This window comes from Zootoca vivipara, chromosome 1, assembly GCF_963506605.1.
Source record: "Zootoca vivipara chromosome 1, rZooViv1.1, whole genome shotgun sequence".
Taxonomy (NCBI): domain Eukaryota; kingdom Metazoa; phylum Chordata; class Lepidosauria; order Squamata; family Lacertidae; genus Zootoca; species Zootoca vivipara.
The window spans coordinates 117,996,153-118,012,694 of NC_083276.1; the positions used below are offsets into that span (position 1 = coordinate 117,996,153).

At 40.4% G+C, this 16,542-nt stretch overlaps 1 protein-coding gene across 1 annotated transcript in view; it reads right to left on the reverse strand.

Annotated features, from left to right (window-relative positions):
- UBR3 (ubiquitin protein ligase E3 component n-recognin 3) overlaps window positions 1-16,542 on the reverse strand; it is an 87,897-nt gene that overhangs the window by 57,604 nt on the left and 13,751 nt on the right. Inside the window, exons 6-18 of the mRNA XM_035135671.2 lie at window positions 15,695-15,761; window positions 13,271-13,401; window positions 10,986-11,214; window positions 10,165-10,344; window positions 9,467-9,600; window positions 7,590-7,676; window positions 7,175-7,240; window positions 6,982-7,071; window positions 5,951-6,079; window positions 5,790-5,842; window positions 3,723-3,856; window positions 3,113-3,198; window positions 328-469 (exon numbers count right to left, since the gene is read on the reverse strand). Coding sequence (XP_034991562.2) covers window positions 328-469; window positions 3,113-3,198; window positions 3,723-3,856; window positions 5,790-5,842; window positions 5,951-6,079; window positions 6,982-7,071; window positions 7,175-7,240; window positions 7,590-7,676; window positions 9,467-9,600; window positions 10,165-10,344; window positions 10,986-11,214; window positions 13,271-13,401; window positions 15,695-15,761 — 1,528 coding nt within the window. The remainder of the gene's footprint in view (window positions 1-327; window positions 470-3,112; window positions 3,199-3,722; window positions 3,857-5,789; window positions 5,843-5,950; window positions 6,080-6,981; window positions 7,072-7,174; window positions 7,241-7,589; window positions 7,677-9,466; window positions 9,601-10,164; window positions 10,345-10,985; window positions 11,215-13,270; window positions 13,402-15,694; window positions 15,762-16,542) is intronic.

The window sequence follows — 16,542 nt, forward strand, 5'->3', positions numbered from 1 at the left end:
ATCTTAGAGATACCAGGAAGAGGGCCTTCTCGGTGGTGGCGCCCGCCCTGTGGAATGCCCTCCCATCAGATGTCAAGGAAATAAACAAATACCTGACTTTTAGAAGACATCTGAAAGTAGCCCTGTTTAGGGAAGTTTTTAATGTTTGATTGCGTTTTTAATATTCTATTGGAAGCGGCCCAGCGTGGCCGGGGAGACCCAGCCAGATGGGCAGGGTATACATTATTATTATTATTAATTTCTGGAGTTATAATTAATACCAGCTCATTAAGAACCCATACATATATTGCAGGTTCACACTAAAACACCCACAAAAACTGAACATACCTTTAGGTGTATACATTCCCTGCTGCATAGAGCCCCCAGGTTCAAACACAGGAGCCTTAAAATCTGCCACAGCCGACAGCATCGATTCAAAGCTTAAACTTCCAGGAATAATGCCACTTTTCGGATTTGGGTTTTCTGGAATGTGATCCCCGTGTTAAGGTAAACAATCATTGCCAGAAAATCTTCGACAGAAAGGTGTTAGTTCCCATGAACATTGCCTATATTAACTTTATCCGGGTTGTATCCAATGGTGGCCCTGAACTAGTAAGAAAACACTTCTGCAAGATGGGGCAAGCATATTGTTTTTCAACTCTCCCTACTCATTCTAGCACCCACTCTAGCTGCACTTGAGGGTTGGTGGACCCTCTGCAACAGTATACATATATGGGACACAGTGGAGGCCTGCAAGTGCACATGTGGGGCTGGGGTGGGGAGGGTCAGCAGAAATTGAATGCCTTGCCTTGTGCGAGCAGAAGTGCCTTCCGTTACAGAAAGTCACCACTGCATTGTGGGATGCAAAACTGCAGTCAAGTACAACATTCCTGCAGTGGACATGTTAGGGGATGTTTTGTACCGCTCAGGAGACTTCCTGTTTCCTCCTGAGCTGGGACAGACTTCCACTACATGTGTGGTCTGTTGTACTAGCATAGAGGAGCACACGGCCTCCATGTTCTGATCAGCGTGTCTTCTCCATTTTGTATGTTGCTGTGTGTTTGGAGAAGTGACTGCTTAGTCGCAGTCACTTGGGACTAACTTCTTTATGGAATAGTTCTAGTTGTTAAGTAACCTAAGCCTTCCGTTTTTAAAAATAATAATAATAATAATAATTTTTATTGCAATTTTCCAATTTAATACATCTATCATATCATCACATAAATTTTTTCTTACACAAACCACTAAAAAAAGAAAAGGATAAAACAGAAAAAACAGAAATAAAGGTGGGCGTTGCTTAAAGAAAAACAGAGCAGCACCCAAAAGATAAAAAAGAAAAAAGGAGAAAAAATAATGAAAAAATAATTGAAAAAATAATTCCAATCTTATCTAAACATACTTCTTAAATCAACGACCTAAGCCTTCCTTCAGGGATATGTCTGGGAACCTGAATGAATCTGTGAGTAAACTACTTTTAAATTAAAGTTAATCAGATTCTTGTGTTTATTCTTTTTAAGAGGGATTAGTCAGCAACAAGCTAATCGCTGCATAATTTTAAAAAGGGGGATGTTTGGAACTCTGCTAGAATGTGGAACTTGCTAACACAAGTTAGGAAGGATATCATTAAATAATATATCCTCTCCTGCCTCCCTAAACACCCCCACGTGCATACCAAACTTCATCTAGAAATACACAGCCATTTTTTAATAGCTCAGTTGGTAGAGCATGAGACTCTTAATCTCAGGGTTGTGGGTTCAAGTCCCATGTCAGTCGAGATTCCTGCACTGCAGGCAGTTTGATTAGATGACCCTCATAGTCCCTTCCAACTCTACGATTCTATGATTCTACAGTGGTACCTTGGTTCTTGAACTTAATCCATTCCAGAAGTCCGTTCGACTCCCGAAACCGTTCGAAAACCAAGGCGCGGCTTCCGATTGGCTGCAGGAGCTTCCTGTACTCAAGCGGAAGCCGCATCAGACATTCGGCTTCTGAAAAATGTTTGAAAACCAGAACACTTACTTCCGGGTTTTCGGCGATCGGGAATCAATTTGTTCGACATCTAAGCCGTTCGAGAACTAAGGTACCACTGTATAAGCATGTCTTTTGGTGGGCAGAAGCCACAGGGATTTCTCCAGTTGCTTCACTTCACCACAAGAGGTCTATATTCCACAATAAATGGTGTTCGATCCATCGTTTTAAGTGTTAATATAGAAAGTTTTCTTGGAGGTGGCACACAGATTTCAATACACGTTTGTACAATTCAGACTAAGGGAATGGTTAGATACATAACTAAATGCTTATTCCAGTGGTGCTAGGAAACTGTAACACAAAAACCAAAGAATGTCCATCATTTTGAATAATGACACCATCACAATTGCAAAATGTTAATTGGTATAAGGACATAATTGCATGAATAAAGTGGTATTACTAATCCATCTTAATCCACATTACACTAGATTAAGGATATGCACATCAGTAAGAAAAAGAAAGCCCTGCAACAACACTAAAGCCTTGGCTAGTTGTGGGTTGTTGGTTTTTTTTTAATCTCATCCTTCGGTTGATAACAGGGGAGGAAGACTGATTTCACATGTTTAAATATGGAAGATTATATCACCAGAAGGACAACACTATACTGCACCCTTCTGGGTCTTCATGTGCATTACAGTTTTTTAAAAAGAATGAAAGATGGATTTCAAACAAACCAGGTAACACTAGTATCCTGGCATATTGCCCAATTGCTCCCTGGAGTGCAAGAACCCAATCTGGGGAAGGTAGTTTAATTCAATGGAAAAGCAAACATAGTTGTAAATCCCAACTCTATCCTTTTGAAACAGAAGGTTGGAAGAAAGGTGACGATTTATATTCATAGACCAGAGCTAGAAAGACTAGATGGCTTATACATATATGTATATATAAACCCAGCTCAGCACAACATCAATTTTCAAAAAACATTCAAAGCTCATTGCAAGCTCAACATGCAACTTTTCATATGAAAATTATATGCTAATATTGTTTCAAGGCATTCAAAATTGCTTCTAATAGTCTTACTTGTTGTACACCAAAGAGAAGCACAATACATGAATCCTGTTAATTAATCACAGAAAAAATGCATTTAACAACATTCCAAGGATATGAGGTCCAGTAGAGAACTATGAGTCCTGTCATTCATGCAGAGCTGCGCTACCATCTCTGCCCGAAGAATCTCATCATCAGTCATTCCTAGGAGAAATTGAAAGATAAATTAACATAATCATATAATACATACCATAAGACAGGAAGCGGAGGTGGAACATCTGGAGGGCCGAGTTTGCCTATGCCTGATTTAGAGCCTTGTTAGGGATGGCTGTGGGAACTGGGCATGCATAGCCTAGTAAAGAGGAGACTGAAAGGAGATAGGATAGCCATCTTCAAATATCTAAAGGTCTGTCACAAGGAGGATCGAGCAAGCTAGGACTCAAACCAATGGATTCAAGTTACAAGAATGGAGACTGACTAAATAAACACAACTTAGTGGGCAACCACAACTTTTGGCTTCCGCTAAGAAGGACTAATAAAGGCTAAGGTTCCAAGAAACAATTCAAGAACATTAAGAGTTAGCAAGTGCTTTTGGTTGCAGTTTCCATCACTATCCCTACCTAAACATTGGTTGAAACTTAAGTTTCAGTACGTGCCTGTGACCATTCCTACCCTGGCATAGAAATTACTAGGAATAAAGCATAAAGCGGAAAGAGGATTAATCTTACCCAAGTGTAAACGGAGACTTAAAAGAATGACAAGAAATGTTAAGGCGCCTTCTAACATCGATCTCTCATGCTCTGAATCTAGCACTGTATTCTGGTGTTGGGAAGCCATTGTTAAGAGGTCAACCACCTTGAACCTACAGGAGAGGAAAAATACCAATTTTAGAAAATCTAGTACGGTTAATAATTTAAGAACATTTCCTGTTGCTCCTCCAGGAAGATCACAAGGCTCCCAGGCATTTGCCCATCCAGACGTGATCAAGTGGAGACCCCTTAACTTCACACAACACAGCAGCGAATATTGAAATGCAACTTACTTACTTGCTCAGATATTTTGATGTACTTTATCTTTTAGCCTGCTTGTTTTTGGTTGCCTCTAACTGTTTTTATGAGGATGACTATTTTACTCTATTGTGGTTTTGGCACGATAAATTTTACTCATGCCTACCAGTGTATACCACCATGATATATGTGAGGATAAATGAATGTCTTTTTTTAAAAGAAAAAGAAAAAAAGAAGAAGTAATAAATGTCTCCCTGTGCCATTACACGGCAACATCTGACGCACAGTACAAGATTCAACCTTCCATTGAAATTTGGCTTTTTAAAAATGGGTTATCACACACTTTGTGCTATGTTTGCCTATATAATAATAATAATAATAATAATAATAATAATAATAATAATAATATTATTATTTATACACCGCCCATCTGTCTGGGTTTCCCCAGCCACTGTGGGCAGCTTCCAACGGAAAAATAAAACACAGTAATCTATTAAACATTAAAAGCCTCCCTGAACAGAGCTGCCTTCAGATGTCTTCTAAAAGTCTGGTAGTTGTTTTCCTCTTTGACATCTGTTGGGAGGGCGTTCCACAGGGCAGGCGCCACCACCGAGAAGGCCCTCTGCCTAGTTCCCTGCAACTTGGCTTCTCGCAACGAGGGAACCGTCAGAAGGCCCTCGGTGCTGGACCTCAGTGTCTGGGCAGAATGATGGAGGCCTACAGATAACTCTACTTTTCTCCATCCCTACATGCCCCAGAGCTGCTATGCAACATCTGCTCCTAATGCAGAGTCTATCAGCCTTTTTCCAAACCTTAACGCAGAGGGAGCAGGTCTGAGGGTACTTAGATATATTTGACAATGAGTTTCCAATGAAATGCAGTACAGCGGTACCTTGGTTTACAACCATAATCCGTTCCAGAGGTCCGTTTGTAAACCAAAACAGGTTGTAATCCAAGGCACGCTTTCACCAATGGGGTCTCCAAAAAGAAATTTGTTCGTAATCCCAAAAAAAGGGGGGGGGGAGGTTGTAATCCAAAACGTATGCAAACCAAGATACCACTGTAGTGTGAAATGCCTGCTGCCCGTCTCTATTCCCTAAGGCAGCCGTAAACAATGGATGGGGAGGAGGGAGCACACTGTCTCCATAGCGCCGGAATGCATTTCATCAGCCACTTCTTCAGAAACACAACAGCGCTACAATACCAAGGCCAGAAAAAGAGAGGATGCACACGTGTGAATATGGGCACATTAAGGCAGATGGGCTGTCATCTGTTCCTTACATCGTTGGGATAAACATCAGAGCACAAGTGCTGCTGCATTTTATCCAGGAAACTCAGCAGTGCCACGACAGAAGCTGGAGACAAGGCACCATTGTTCCCACTCACTTGTCACTATCTTCCCATCATTATTTCTTATTTTGGCTGTTGTAGATACCAGTTTGACGGATTCTATTAGTTTAAGCAGTCATTGGTCCTTTGTTGGGAAAGCCTTCTCTTTCCACATTTTTGCGTACACTATTCTTGCGACTGCTGTTCTGTATAGAAATAAGTTTTTAACTTTGTTTGGTGTTTCCTGACCTACTATTGCTAACTGGAATGCGTCTGGGGTTTTTTTTTGGGGGGGGGAGTGCACTTTTTTAATATGTCATATTCCATTACCAAGATTTTTTTTGAGAATTTGCACTGCCACCATATGTTGGCAGAATTAAAGAGTCCCCTATGGTGCATTTAAAGCACAAGGCAGACATTGCTTAGGGGGTGTGTGTGTTCTTTTCAACAGTATCTTACCTTTCAAAAACTGAGGAAATGAAATAATCTGGGTCAAGTCTTGAAGCGCAAACCTGTTTTCCGGGGGTGGGGGAGGGAGAGAGAACATATATATATTAGTCATTACTATTTAGCTATCTAATAACATAGAGCAGATGAGGTTACAAAAAGTACTGACCTACCTGTAACAGATAAATGTCAGGATCAATCATGGAATTACAGAAGTGGGACTGCACATAAGTCATGGCTTGTCCTTTAATCTGCAGACCATTCCTTACCCACATATTGCTATGGATTTCAGAGAGGCTTGCCTACCAAAAAGAGCAAAAAGAAAGCTGTTTCAGCTCAACATGCTACCTGTTGCTTAGGCATACTATTTTGCAGTCTTAAAAACTTGAAAAGCTGAGAATATATTTTTGTAGCTGATCACACAGCTTTTTGCAGAATATTTCAATCCGTGGTGGCACACTAGACTTCGGGGGCAGTGCAAAACCAACATAGCAATATTTCTCCCCTGTGACTTTCACTAATATATAGGATGCCATCCAGACAAAATGTCAGCCGCAACCAAGGATGTAATCATGTTTTTAACTGCAACCATTGAGCAGTTGTTCCATAGGATCTGAATATTTCCCCCGCTTATTTCTACTGCCTAACTCTTTTCTGTGTTGCTCTCAAATATACTCCTGCTTTTGGCCTTCGCTTTACCTCTGGCTAATTCAACAGAATCACCAAACAATTTCTCTCTCGTTACTGTGATCCATATATGGAAAACAAAGAGTGCTGTATATACAAGGTTATTCAAATATCCATGCCCTTAGCACTCAGTTACATTCAGCCACAAATCAATTGCCTCCAGTGGGGGAAACTGTCTGAGGCAATGAACCATGAGTGAGATCAAATGTAGTGCTTGTAGGTGTCTATTCACGCAGTGAGGCATCTCCTTCCTTTTCTCCCCCTTGCAGCCCCCTCCCCAATTTGCTTTGGAAGATTTGGAGACCCACCAAAGCATCTTCTGGAGCCACACAAGAGGCTGGAGGGGGAAGAGGAGAAACCAAAAATTCCCATTGTGCAAGCAGATTTCTGTATTGACTGTGGGTGTACTTAATTGGATGTTACCCTCTGTACCTGCTCTCTATTTGCGGTTACTGTACCGCTTTACACACCACAGAAGTGATACATGCAGAGAAAGAAAAATACTTGGCCAACTTACCTGAATCTGAAGTGGGTGAACCATGAGCTTCATCAACATCTCCTGGTCTGGAAGGAGGGAATCGAGATCTAGTTCTTGGCATTTAACAGCCTACAAACAAAATATGTACATATTTGATCTGGACTTGTCTACCTAAATAATGCCTCTCCCCCTCTCCCAAAAAAAACCTACCCTGCAAAAACCATTCACTTACCTTACTTAGAAACATGGCATAGTAACGATGCAGCGGCAGATGAAAGGTAACCTGATTAGGAGTAGGCTGCAATGGAAGCAAAGGTCGCTTACAATTCAAAGGAATAAACAATTCAATTTTGCGCACTATTAAATCACTTATTATTTCATCTCTTCCGGCTTCTGGTAAAACTGAAAACTTCGACATGCACGTATACACTTCTGCTTTCACTCCAGACAATGTGACGCTGCGCTCTTTTATTGCTACAGACACAAAAGCAACCCTCCACCAGGTAGCTTGGCTCAGGGAAATCTCTTGCAATAAGAGAGGCTGGAATGGAGGTGCATGCAATAAAGTTTTGAAGGGAAGATGCTTCCAAATTTTAATAGAAGATCCTACTCTATAATGCAAAGTCAAATACATTAGACACACAAACCTCATCCACAAAGTTGATAGCATCAAACCAATCCTGGAGTGCTTCTAGGCAGTATCTAACAACGTTTCGTGTGTATTCCTGCGTCTCCTGAAGTGGGATACAAAGGTTGCACAAACGGAAAAATGAACTCCCTGAAGTTAAACGACACAGCAAAATTTGCTCGAGGGCGCAAGCTACCCTTCCCTTCCCTCTTCCAACGTATGATTTGGAACCTGAGTCCTGTTTCTAGTCTCACCTCATGTACACCCTCAGGGTTGAGAACCAATCCTTATTTATGGATATGATTGGCAATCTGATATCTGGGGGAGGGGGATGTTTCGACCTACTGATAACAATTATACAATACTGTGTGATCAAAGCAGGGTGGATTTGATTTAAATCAAACTGATTTAAATCACGATTTAAATCACTAGTCAGTAAGGCTTGATTTAAATCATAGTTGATTTAAATCATAAAGACTAATTCTTGCTGGTATAACTTTAATATGCAAGTAGATGAAGATTTTTAGAATAACAACTTTTCATATTAGTTTTTTTTATCCCCAGTTTAATAGGTTAATCATTCATCTTTGGACAACTTTACTGTTGTACTTAGGAAGGAGAAAAATAATCATTACCTTAATAATAACAATTTAAATAGATTTATTCAACTGAAACAATAACATTACACCATATGTTATTTGCTTAAACAAACATCCATGTTTGTTAACTAATTTGGCTAAACAAAAACAATATATATATATATTTTAAGAAACTTAGACTGTCAGCCCAGCCTACACATGAAAAGCTTAAATACTGTCTACTCCAAACAATCAGAAAAATATTGCTTCTATTCTGTTCAGTGAACTTCTTGAAACTTAGCACTGAAGGGGTCGTTTCTGTATTCATAGGTTTGTAGAACAATAGGATTAAGGTCTTTTTCTCAACTCTGTTCATGTTATAACATTTTTGCTGTGAAGAAGAGGCATGTGATCTCTGTTGAGTCAAATTCAGTTTTGAGAACTGCAAAAGTAAACCAAGCACCTGTGATAATATCTTGTAGGCAGAGAAACTGCCCAATAATCTTACAAAAACCTCTGGAAGAGCATGACATTGTGAATGGATTAATGGAATTTATTTACCCCCAAAATTAAACATATACAACCTTATACTACATAATTAAAAAACTAATCTTTATTTCATGATGGAATAACCTTTGGATGGTAATATGTTTTCCTCAAAAAGCATTTTATTAAAAAAAATCCAATTTAAATCAAAAAATCGATTTAAATCAAAAAAATCCGATTTAAATCAAAAAAATCCGATTTTTTTGATTTTTTTTAAAAAAAATCATTGATTTTTATCCACCCTGGATCAAAGTATATAAAAAAAAACCAAAACCATGGTTTTTGACAACAATTCTTCAGCAGTGTTAACACATTTTGTGCTCTTGGGAGTGGGGGCTGAGAGAATAAATGTACTTTCAAACTGGAGTCACTTGACCTGCATTTCTGTGTTTGATAGCAAGGCACATTTTTGAAGGACTTCCATCAAAAGCATGAAAGTTTTATTATTTGCACAACATAACTAATAAAGCACCTGAACACATTTTCAGTAACAGGAAAACAGATTAACGAGCATATCCTCAAAAGGAGTTTTACCGCTCACCTTGACGAATATAGTTGATTAAATAAAAATTTAAGGGCATTAAACGAAGAGCGCAATGCTATCATATAACAAAATTCAGAGAGAGTCAAACACTGCAAGGTACACAACGGGCCCTGGGGTGTGTACAGCAATGTAACACAAGGAGAGTGTACAACTTTCTAAAACTGCATATTTCATATTTAAAATATTTAATCACTAGAGAACCAAAGGGGGAGGTAGTGCTCAGCTTACCCTGACTTTGCAGTGTGATAGTAGCCCCCACATTGGCTGGGCACAGGCCTCAAGCTCAGCAGCAAAAGCAGCGTAGTAGGTCTGAGATTCAAACTCAACATGCTCATTAAGTTCTCTCTTGTTTAAATTCATTCCTTAAAAGATCAAGACAAAGTTGCGCAAAGTTACAGTTAACCAGTACACCATCTTTTTCGCACCGTACGCAATTCAAACACACAGAAAAGGAAAGTTAGTAATCAAAACCCTATCTAAGGTAAAAGGTAAAGGACCCCTGGACCATTAAGTCAAAGGTGACTATGGAGTTGTGGCGCTCATCTTGCTTTTCAGGCCGAGGGAGCTGGCATTTGTCCACAGACAGCTTTCTGGGTCTTGTGGCCAGCAGGACTAAAGCGCTTCTGGTGCAATGGAACACCATGACGGAAACCAGAGTGCACGGAAATGCTGTTTACCTTCCCGCCGCAGCAGTACCTATTTATCTACTTGCACTGGCGTGCTTTCAAGCTGCTAGGTTGGCAGGAGCTGGGGCAGAGCAACGGGAGCTCACCCCGTCATGGGGATTCGAACCGCTGACCTTCTGATCAACAAGCCTAAGAGGCTCAGTGGTTTAGACCACAGTGCCCCCCATCCCCTATCTAATATAGGTATATATAGTTGGACAGTCAATACTAGGGCACATAATCAGCAAAAGCGACACATACCTTGGAAAAATGATACAAAGTTCATCCATGTTACTAATAACCTGTGGTCTTCCAAGAATTTCTTAGCCACGCTCTGGTGTGAAAGGATATTTATAAAGTCGCTGACAAGTGGCCAGTAGGTGTTGTTCTTGAGTAGAGCTTCGCCACAGTTCACTACTACATGCAAACTGTTTTCCTCATCTAAAAGGCAAGTGGTTTTGAAGACATAAAGGTTAAGGCTGCTAATGTTAAACATACACACAGAGCTTCTACCTGTATCAGTACTTCCTCGTTCACTTTACAACCACCTTCCTTGTTTCTCCCAAACCTCACAAGGAGCCTGCATGCTAGTTAAGTTCCATGAGGACTTCCAAGATGCAGTAAATTCTGAATCTGGTCTTTATGTCTAAGACTACAGCAATAATGATCTTCTCCAACATTTTCTCTCTTTTATGCAAAGCAGTCTCTCTGTCTGCATGTTCCGGTAAAGGAACGGAAGGGGAAGGAAGAAGGGGCCGTTTTCCTTCTGTTTTAGCCATTTTTCACTATTTAAGCTAGAAAGCTTAAAACAGACCCTCCTCCACTACAGCCCACAGGTGGATAAACTGTGGCACTTGGGTCTAATTTCATGGGAGTGCAGAGGATGGAGAAACAAGCGGGAAAGAAGGGAGCAGGATAAGAGAGACGAAGGGGTGGCCCACCTTGGACTCTAGCCCTGCCAACTGCTAGCATGGAGTCCAACAGATTGCATCCCCCTTACAGAAAGAAGCCTAAATACAGGCGGAGAATATTCCATGTGCGCCTCTCAAGTGCTCTTAAAGCAAATTCTGAATTCGACTCACCTTGAAGCTCACTTTTAATAAGGCAACTCTCCATCATGTACAGGAGGACAGTAACCATAATATCAAGCAGCTGGCATTCCTCTGTCACTTGACGTGCCAGCTCCTCGTTGCTAAACAACTGGACACTAATATGTACTATTCTGTTAGACATGGTATCCGATTCATGGCTTTTCTTCAGGGTTTTCATAATAAAAGCGTAGTGCTGCACAAAAGTTTTAGTAAAAGCAATCTGCAGGGTATAAAATAAATGTTAGCGTTACCATTTGCATTCCCAACCCCCGAACAAGTCTCAATAAGAAGTGTTACCGAAGGTATATTAAACCAGTAGTTGCACAAAACCAAGACTAGGGTGCCATGCAGGGCAATTACTATCCAAGTACATGCTGCCCAATCCAATTACTGTATTTCAGTGGACTTTATGTGTGCCTCACTCTGCATTGTATCAGGCTGTACTTCCGCTAACATAAATGCTTTTTAAAAATCTGTTAATGAGGGCCAGATGTCCAGGAAAGTATCATCTAGAGGACACAATGGGCATGTTTGTACAATTACATCTCAATGTAATCAGGTGGAATATGAACAAGCTTTGTGCCCCTGAACACAGTCACTTCACTTCAATTCTGTATCCAGGGCGGCTCTCTACCAGCTCCACCTGGTACGCAGGCTGAGACCCTACCTGCCCACGGACTGTCTCGCGAAAGTGAAGCATGCTCTAGTTATCTCCCGCTTGGACTACTGCAATGCGCTCTACGTGGGGCTACCTCTGAAGGCGACCTGGAAACTATAACTAATCCAGAATGCAGCAGCTAGACTGGTGACTGAGAGCGGACCATAGAACACCAGTCTTGAATAATAATAATAATAATAATAATAATAATAATAATAATAATAATAATAATTTATTATTTATACCCCGCCCATCTGGCCGGGTTCCCCCAGCCACTCTGGGCGGCTTCCAACAAAACAGAAATTCTAAAATACAGAAATCCATCAAACATTAAAATACAGAAATCCATTAAACATTAAAAGCTTCCCTAAACAGGGCTGCCTTGAGATGCCTTACATTGGCTACATTGACCTACATTGGCTCCTAGTATGTTTCTGAGCACAATCCAAAGTGTTGGTGCTGACCTTTAAAGCTCTAAACAACCTCGGCCCAGCATACCTGAAGGAGCGTCTCCACCCCCATCATTCTGCCCAGACACTGAGGTCCACCTCCGAGGGCCTTCTGGCAGTTCCCTCACTGCAAGAAGTGAAGCCACAGGGAACCAGGCAGAGGGCCTTCTCAGTAGTGGTGCCCACCCTGTGGAATGCCCTCCCATCAGATGGCAAGGAAATAAACAACTATCTGACTTTTAAAAGACATCTGAAGGCAACCCTGTTTTTAATGCCTAATGTTTTAAAAAAAATTATGTGTTGTAAGCTGCCCAGAGTAGCTGGGATACCCACCCAGATGGGCAGGATATAAATAATAAAATTATTATTATTATTATTACTTTGCACAAGAAAACAAGCCAGGAAGTCTTCAGCTACGTATAGTTTCCTGTTACAACCCAACCAGGAAACAATGGTTAATGTATTTGGAGCAAGCTAGGATATGAAATCAACTTTGAATTGTGGCTTCAGATCCTGAAGCAGTTAGCCATAGTTTGCTGATTCAGATGAAATGGAAAACCTAGAGTCAACAGAAGGGTTCCAGGTTTATAAGTCAATCCGACAAAGAGAGAAGAGAATCTGCTGCGTGAAAGGGGAACGAGCCTTGTTCATAATGCAGCTTATTAAGCAGAGTCTGAACTCGCACCTGTTATCATATATGATAAGCCCTTAATAGTAAGTTGGAGCTATCCAAAGCACTCAAGTGCTAAGAAACCATCACATGTGTAGAAATCTGGACCTTTTCTTGTGGGCTCCATTAGCAGTTGAAATTTTGCACGGAGTTTCAGAAAACTAAAAGGTTTCCACATCCTAGCTCTGCAACTCAAAGAACAATAACTGCAAGCTATTGCATGGCTAACCACGAGGAAGCACCAGCTATGCAGAGGGCGCTCCGTCCTTTTATGGCTCATAAAAGAAACAGGCGCTTATACAGGTTTCTAAATTTGTTCCTTCTAACAGTCTGAGCTATTTATTTTCTTTTGCACTATTTTCAACCAGCAACCTTACGCTACAGTAAAAATAAATAAATGCTGCATTTGAAGAACTTCTGCCATACCTACCCCGTGCCAAATGCAAACTGCAATGGGGAAGTGTTTTGACAGGAAAGGAAAGAGGAAACACACAAATACCTTATAATCCTGATCTGGAAGCATGTTGAGTAAGAAAGTTACCATCTTCTGGGGAAATTCATATTTTATTGTCCAAAATAATAATTCTTCTAGAAAACATTTATGCTTCAAAACATCCATAATGGATTGATCTGTACAAAAATGAGTAATAAAAGTGGAAGGAGGCTGTTAAGAAATATTGTTAACTCTTTAATATTTTTCTACTAACAAAAAAAAAGAATCTGGAGTTTATTACTAAGAGAAAAACTAGATTGGGCATAGGCAAACTCGGCCCTCCAGATGTTTTGGGACTACAATTCCCATCATCCCTGACCACTGGTCCTGTTAGCTAGGGATGATGGGAGTTGTAGTCCCAAAACATCTGGAGGGCCGAGTTTGCCTATGCCTGGGCAAGTCAGTACATCTGGCTGGCCCAGAGAACTTTATTTTCAGAGGTTTTTTTTTCTTCAAAGAAGACTTCAGTACAAATCTTCCATACAATTCAAATCACACACAGCAACTACAAACCCCATGATATAAACAGGCCAGTGTTTTTCATCTCATCTGCTCAAAGCTTAAAAGGCTGCTTAAGAGTTAGGTACCATAGCTGCAGAAAATGGAGGACAGAAAGAAAAATGTACACAACAGCTTGCTGATCATTCATAGTGAATAATTAAAGGTTACAGATACAGGAGTATACAAGCAATGATCTGCAGCCTACAGGTTGCCCACTGTGCCGGGGCCACTTATCTGGTACATACAGGTACTGGTTAGAATTTCAGCTTTATCCTGTTCCCTATGATTCTACTGAAGTCAAGGCCCTCCAAACCCACCCTCTTGTCCTAAAGTAGACCCAGCAAGCATTAAAAATCAAAACACACACTATGTACCCTTTTCACACAGAATAGCCTACTGTTTTTAAAAAGTTCTGTAAAAAGGTGTGTTTCTGAGTAAGTAATGGGGGGGGGGGGGAAGAGACATATCTAAATTAATTGTTTTTCCTAACTACTGATGGCTGAATGGCTTGTGGAGGGTTGTCTTTAAGGATAACAAAGGGAGTATAATAATACTGAGAACCGGCACAACACATCCATCAACTGCAGTTTGACACAAACCATATCCATGAAAATGATGTGCAAATTATACTAATTGCCTGCCACCTGGCAGCTAGGTTACAATCTTTTCTTTTCTTTTTTTAGACAGTCATCTTTCATGTCTTGTCACATCATTCAGTAGAATTCTGAAGGGGTTAGCCGCTCATAACAATTTGCACCAAGGCTTCTCAAACAGCAGGGACCCGTCAATGTATCCCGGGGCAATTTCAGAGGGGCCTCAGTGTGCCCAATGCCTAGTCGCTTGCCTGTCCTGCCCATGCCAAAGCCTTCTAGTTGAACCAATGCCTGGAGCTTTTTCCTTGCTGAGTGAAAGTGAAAGTGGCCAGGAGAACGGAGGAAGGGAAGGGAGGCCTCCAGAGGTGTTGCCGAAGAGAATTAGAAAGTGAGATATTATAATTATGATTATCAGTGATAAAATAAACTGAGAATAGAAAGGAAGGTGCTAGAGCAAAGCTGCTAAAGGAGGAAGAAATGAAAGAAAAAAGGAGCAGAGAGGAGGGATGAAAGAAAATGATGGGGTGTGGGGTTGGCCAGTGGGGGCAGGGAAATAAGGTACAAGTTGATTATGAAAGGAGAATTGTGAGAAGAAATTACAAGGTGAAAAAATTATGGGGAATGGATAGGGAAAAATATAATAGAAAAAGCCTTTTCTGCATAGGCCCTCTGCTTCAGCAACCTCTGCCTAAAACAGAGAAGGTGGGTCACAAATACCTCCAGATCAAATGCATGTACTTAGCTTGTGGAAAGCTGAGCCATGGAATTCCTTGCCCCAAGGAAAATACTGTGTAATATATATATATATATATATATATATATATATATATATATATATATATATATATATATATATATGTAATACGATTACATGTTGAGGGTTGTATCAAACACTGCAGCTCTGCTGCTACATCAGATTTCCATGCACACACCAGAACTTCCTCTTCTGCTCTTCTCCTCTCCATCCCCCCATGCACCCTCAAAATCAGCTCCAGAGGGTTGGGGAACCTACCAAAGAAGATTCTGGGGGGATGTGGCAGTGTGTGTGTGTGTGTGTGGAGAGAGGAAACAAAAGCCCCGTATGATACAACTCTAAGAACGCTCTTCATCATTTGATCAAGGGGCATACTGCAAACTTACTGGCAGCTTAAAAGGAAACATATGCAACTAATACAAGACACTGGTGGCAGCAGTGAATTCTGGTGTCATGCCGGCATATTTCTCAGTCTTTTCTCATCCTGCATTCTTCAGTCAAGACTGATCAAAAACTGATCAGGCTTGGTGACATCAAGATACAAAAACACAAAAGTAGCTGACAAACTATATGCCAATGTACCTTTGGTGGTGCTGCTTAGTTTTACCCTCTTGCGTTTTCCCACGCCTTGGCCACCATCCTGGTCCTCCTGAGATATGGAAAGAGTTTGAAAGTGGATCAATATAAAACATCTTACTGTCCAGGACTATATATGCTATTAATATGCTTTTCAAAGAAAAAAGAAGGAAACAAAGGAACTGTATAATTGTGCTACCCTCCCATTCCCACTTCCCCCTGTAAAGATCATTGTATCAGATTCCTGTCTAAATCCTAACCTTACATATTCATTCCCTCATAATAAACTGTCCAAATATGAAGTGTCTTAAGTATCATTTTTAGCCGGGTCTCATTAATTCAAAGATTTGAGTTCACCTTCGGTTACACTGCCATTTTTTTAAAAATAGCTACTGTTTTGTTTTTAAAAACTGTGAAAGTACAGCAGCACTTTGAAACATATTAGCTTATAAATAGCACTGCTAAAAGCATAGCAGACTCTGCTGCACAAACAACAACAAACTTCTAATAAATTGTTCTGGATATAAACCAATTATTTCCCCCCTCCACATCTGTTTAATTACAGTTCAGCATTAACCAGAAATCATGTGCAAATGTTATAAACATTCAACATGTTCATTTTGCATTCGCATCTGAAAATGACTCTGAAGCAGCCACCAATATGTTCATTTCCTGAAGCTGAACAAAAATCCAAAAACACTGCAAAAAGTTTTGAACTAAGGTTTTCAAACAAAGATTTATTTTCTTTTCTTTTCTGGCATTTTATTCTGGCAACTTTTACTGCAGCCTGTTATGCAGAAATTGAGTTCATAAAGCTTTCCCCAACACTGATTTTTGTTGTTGTTGTTTAGTCG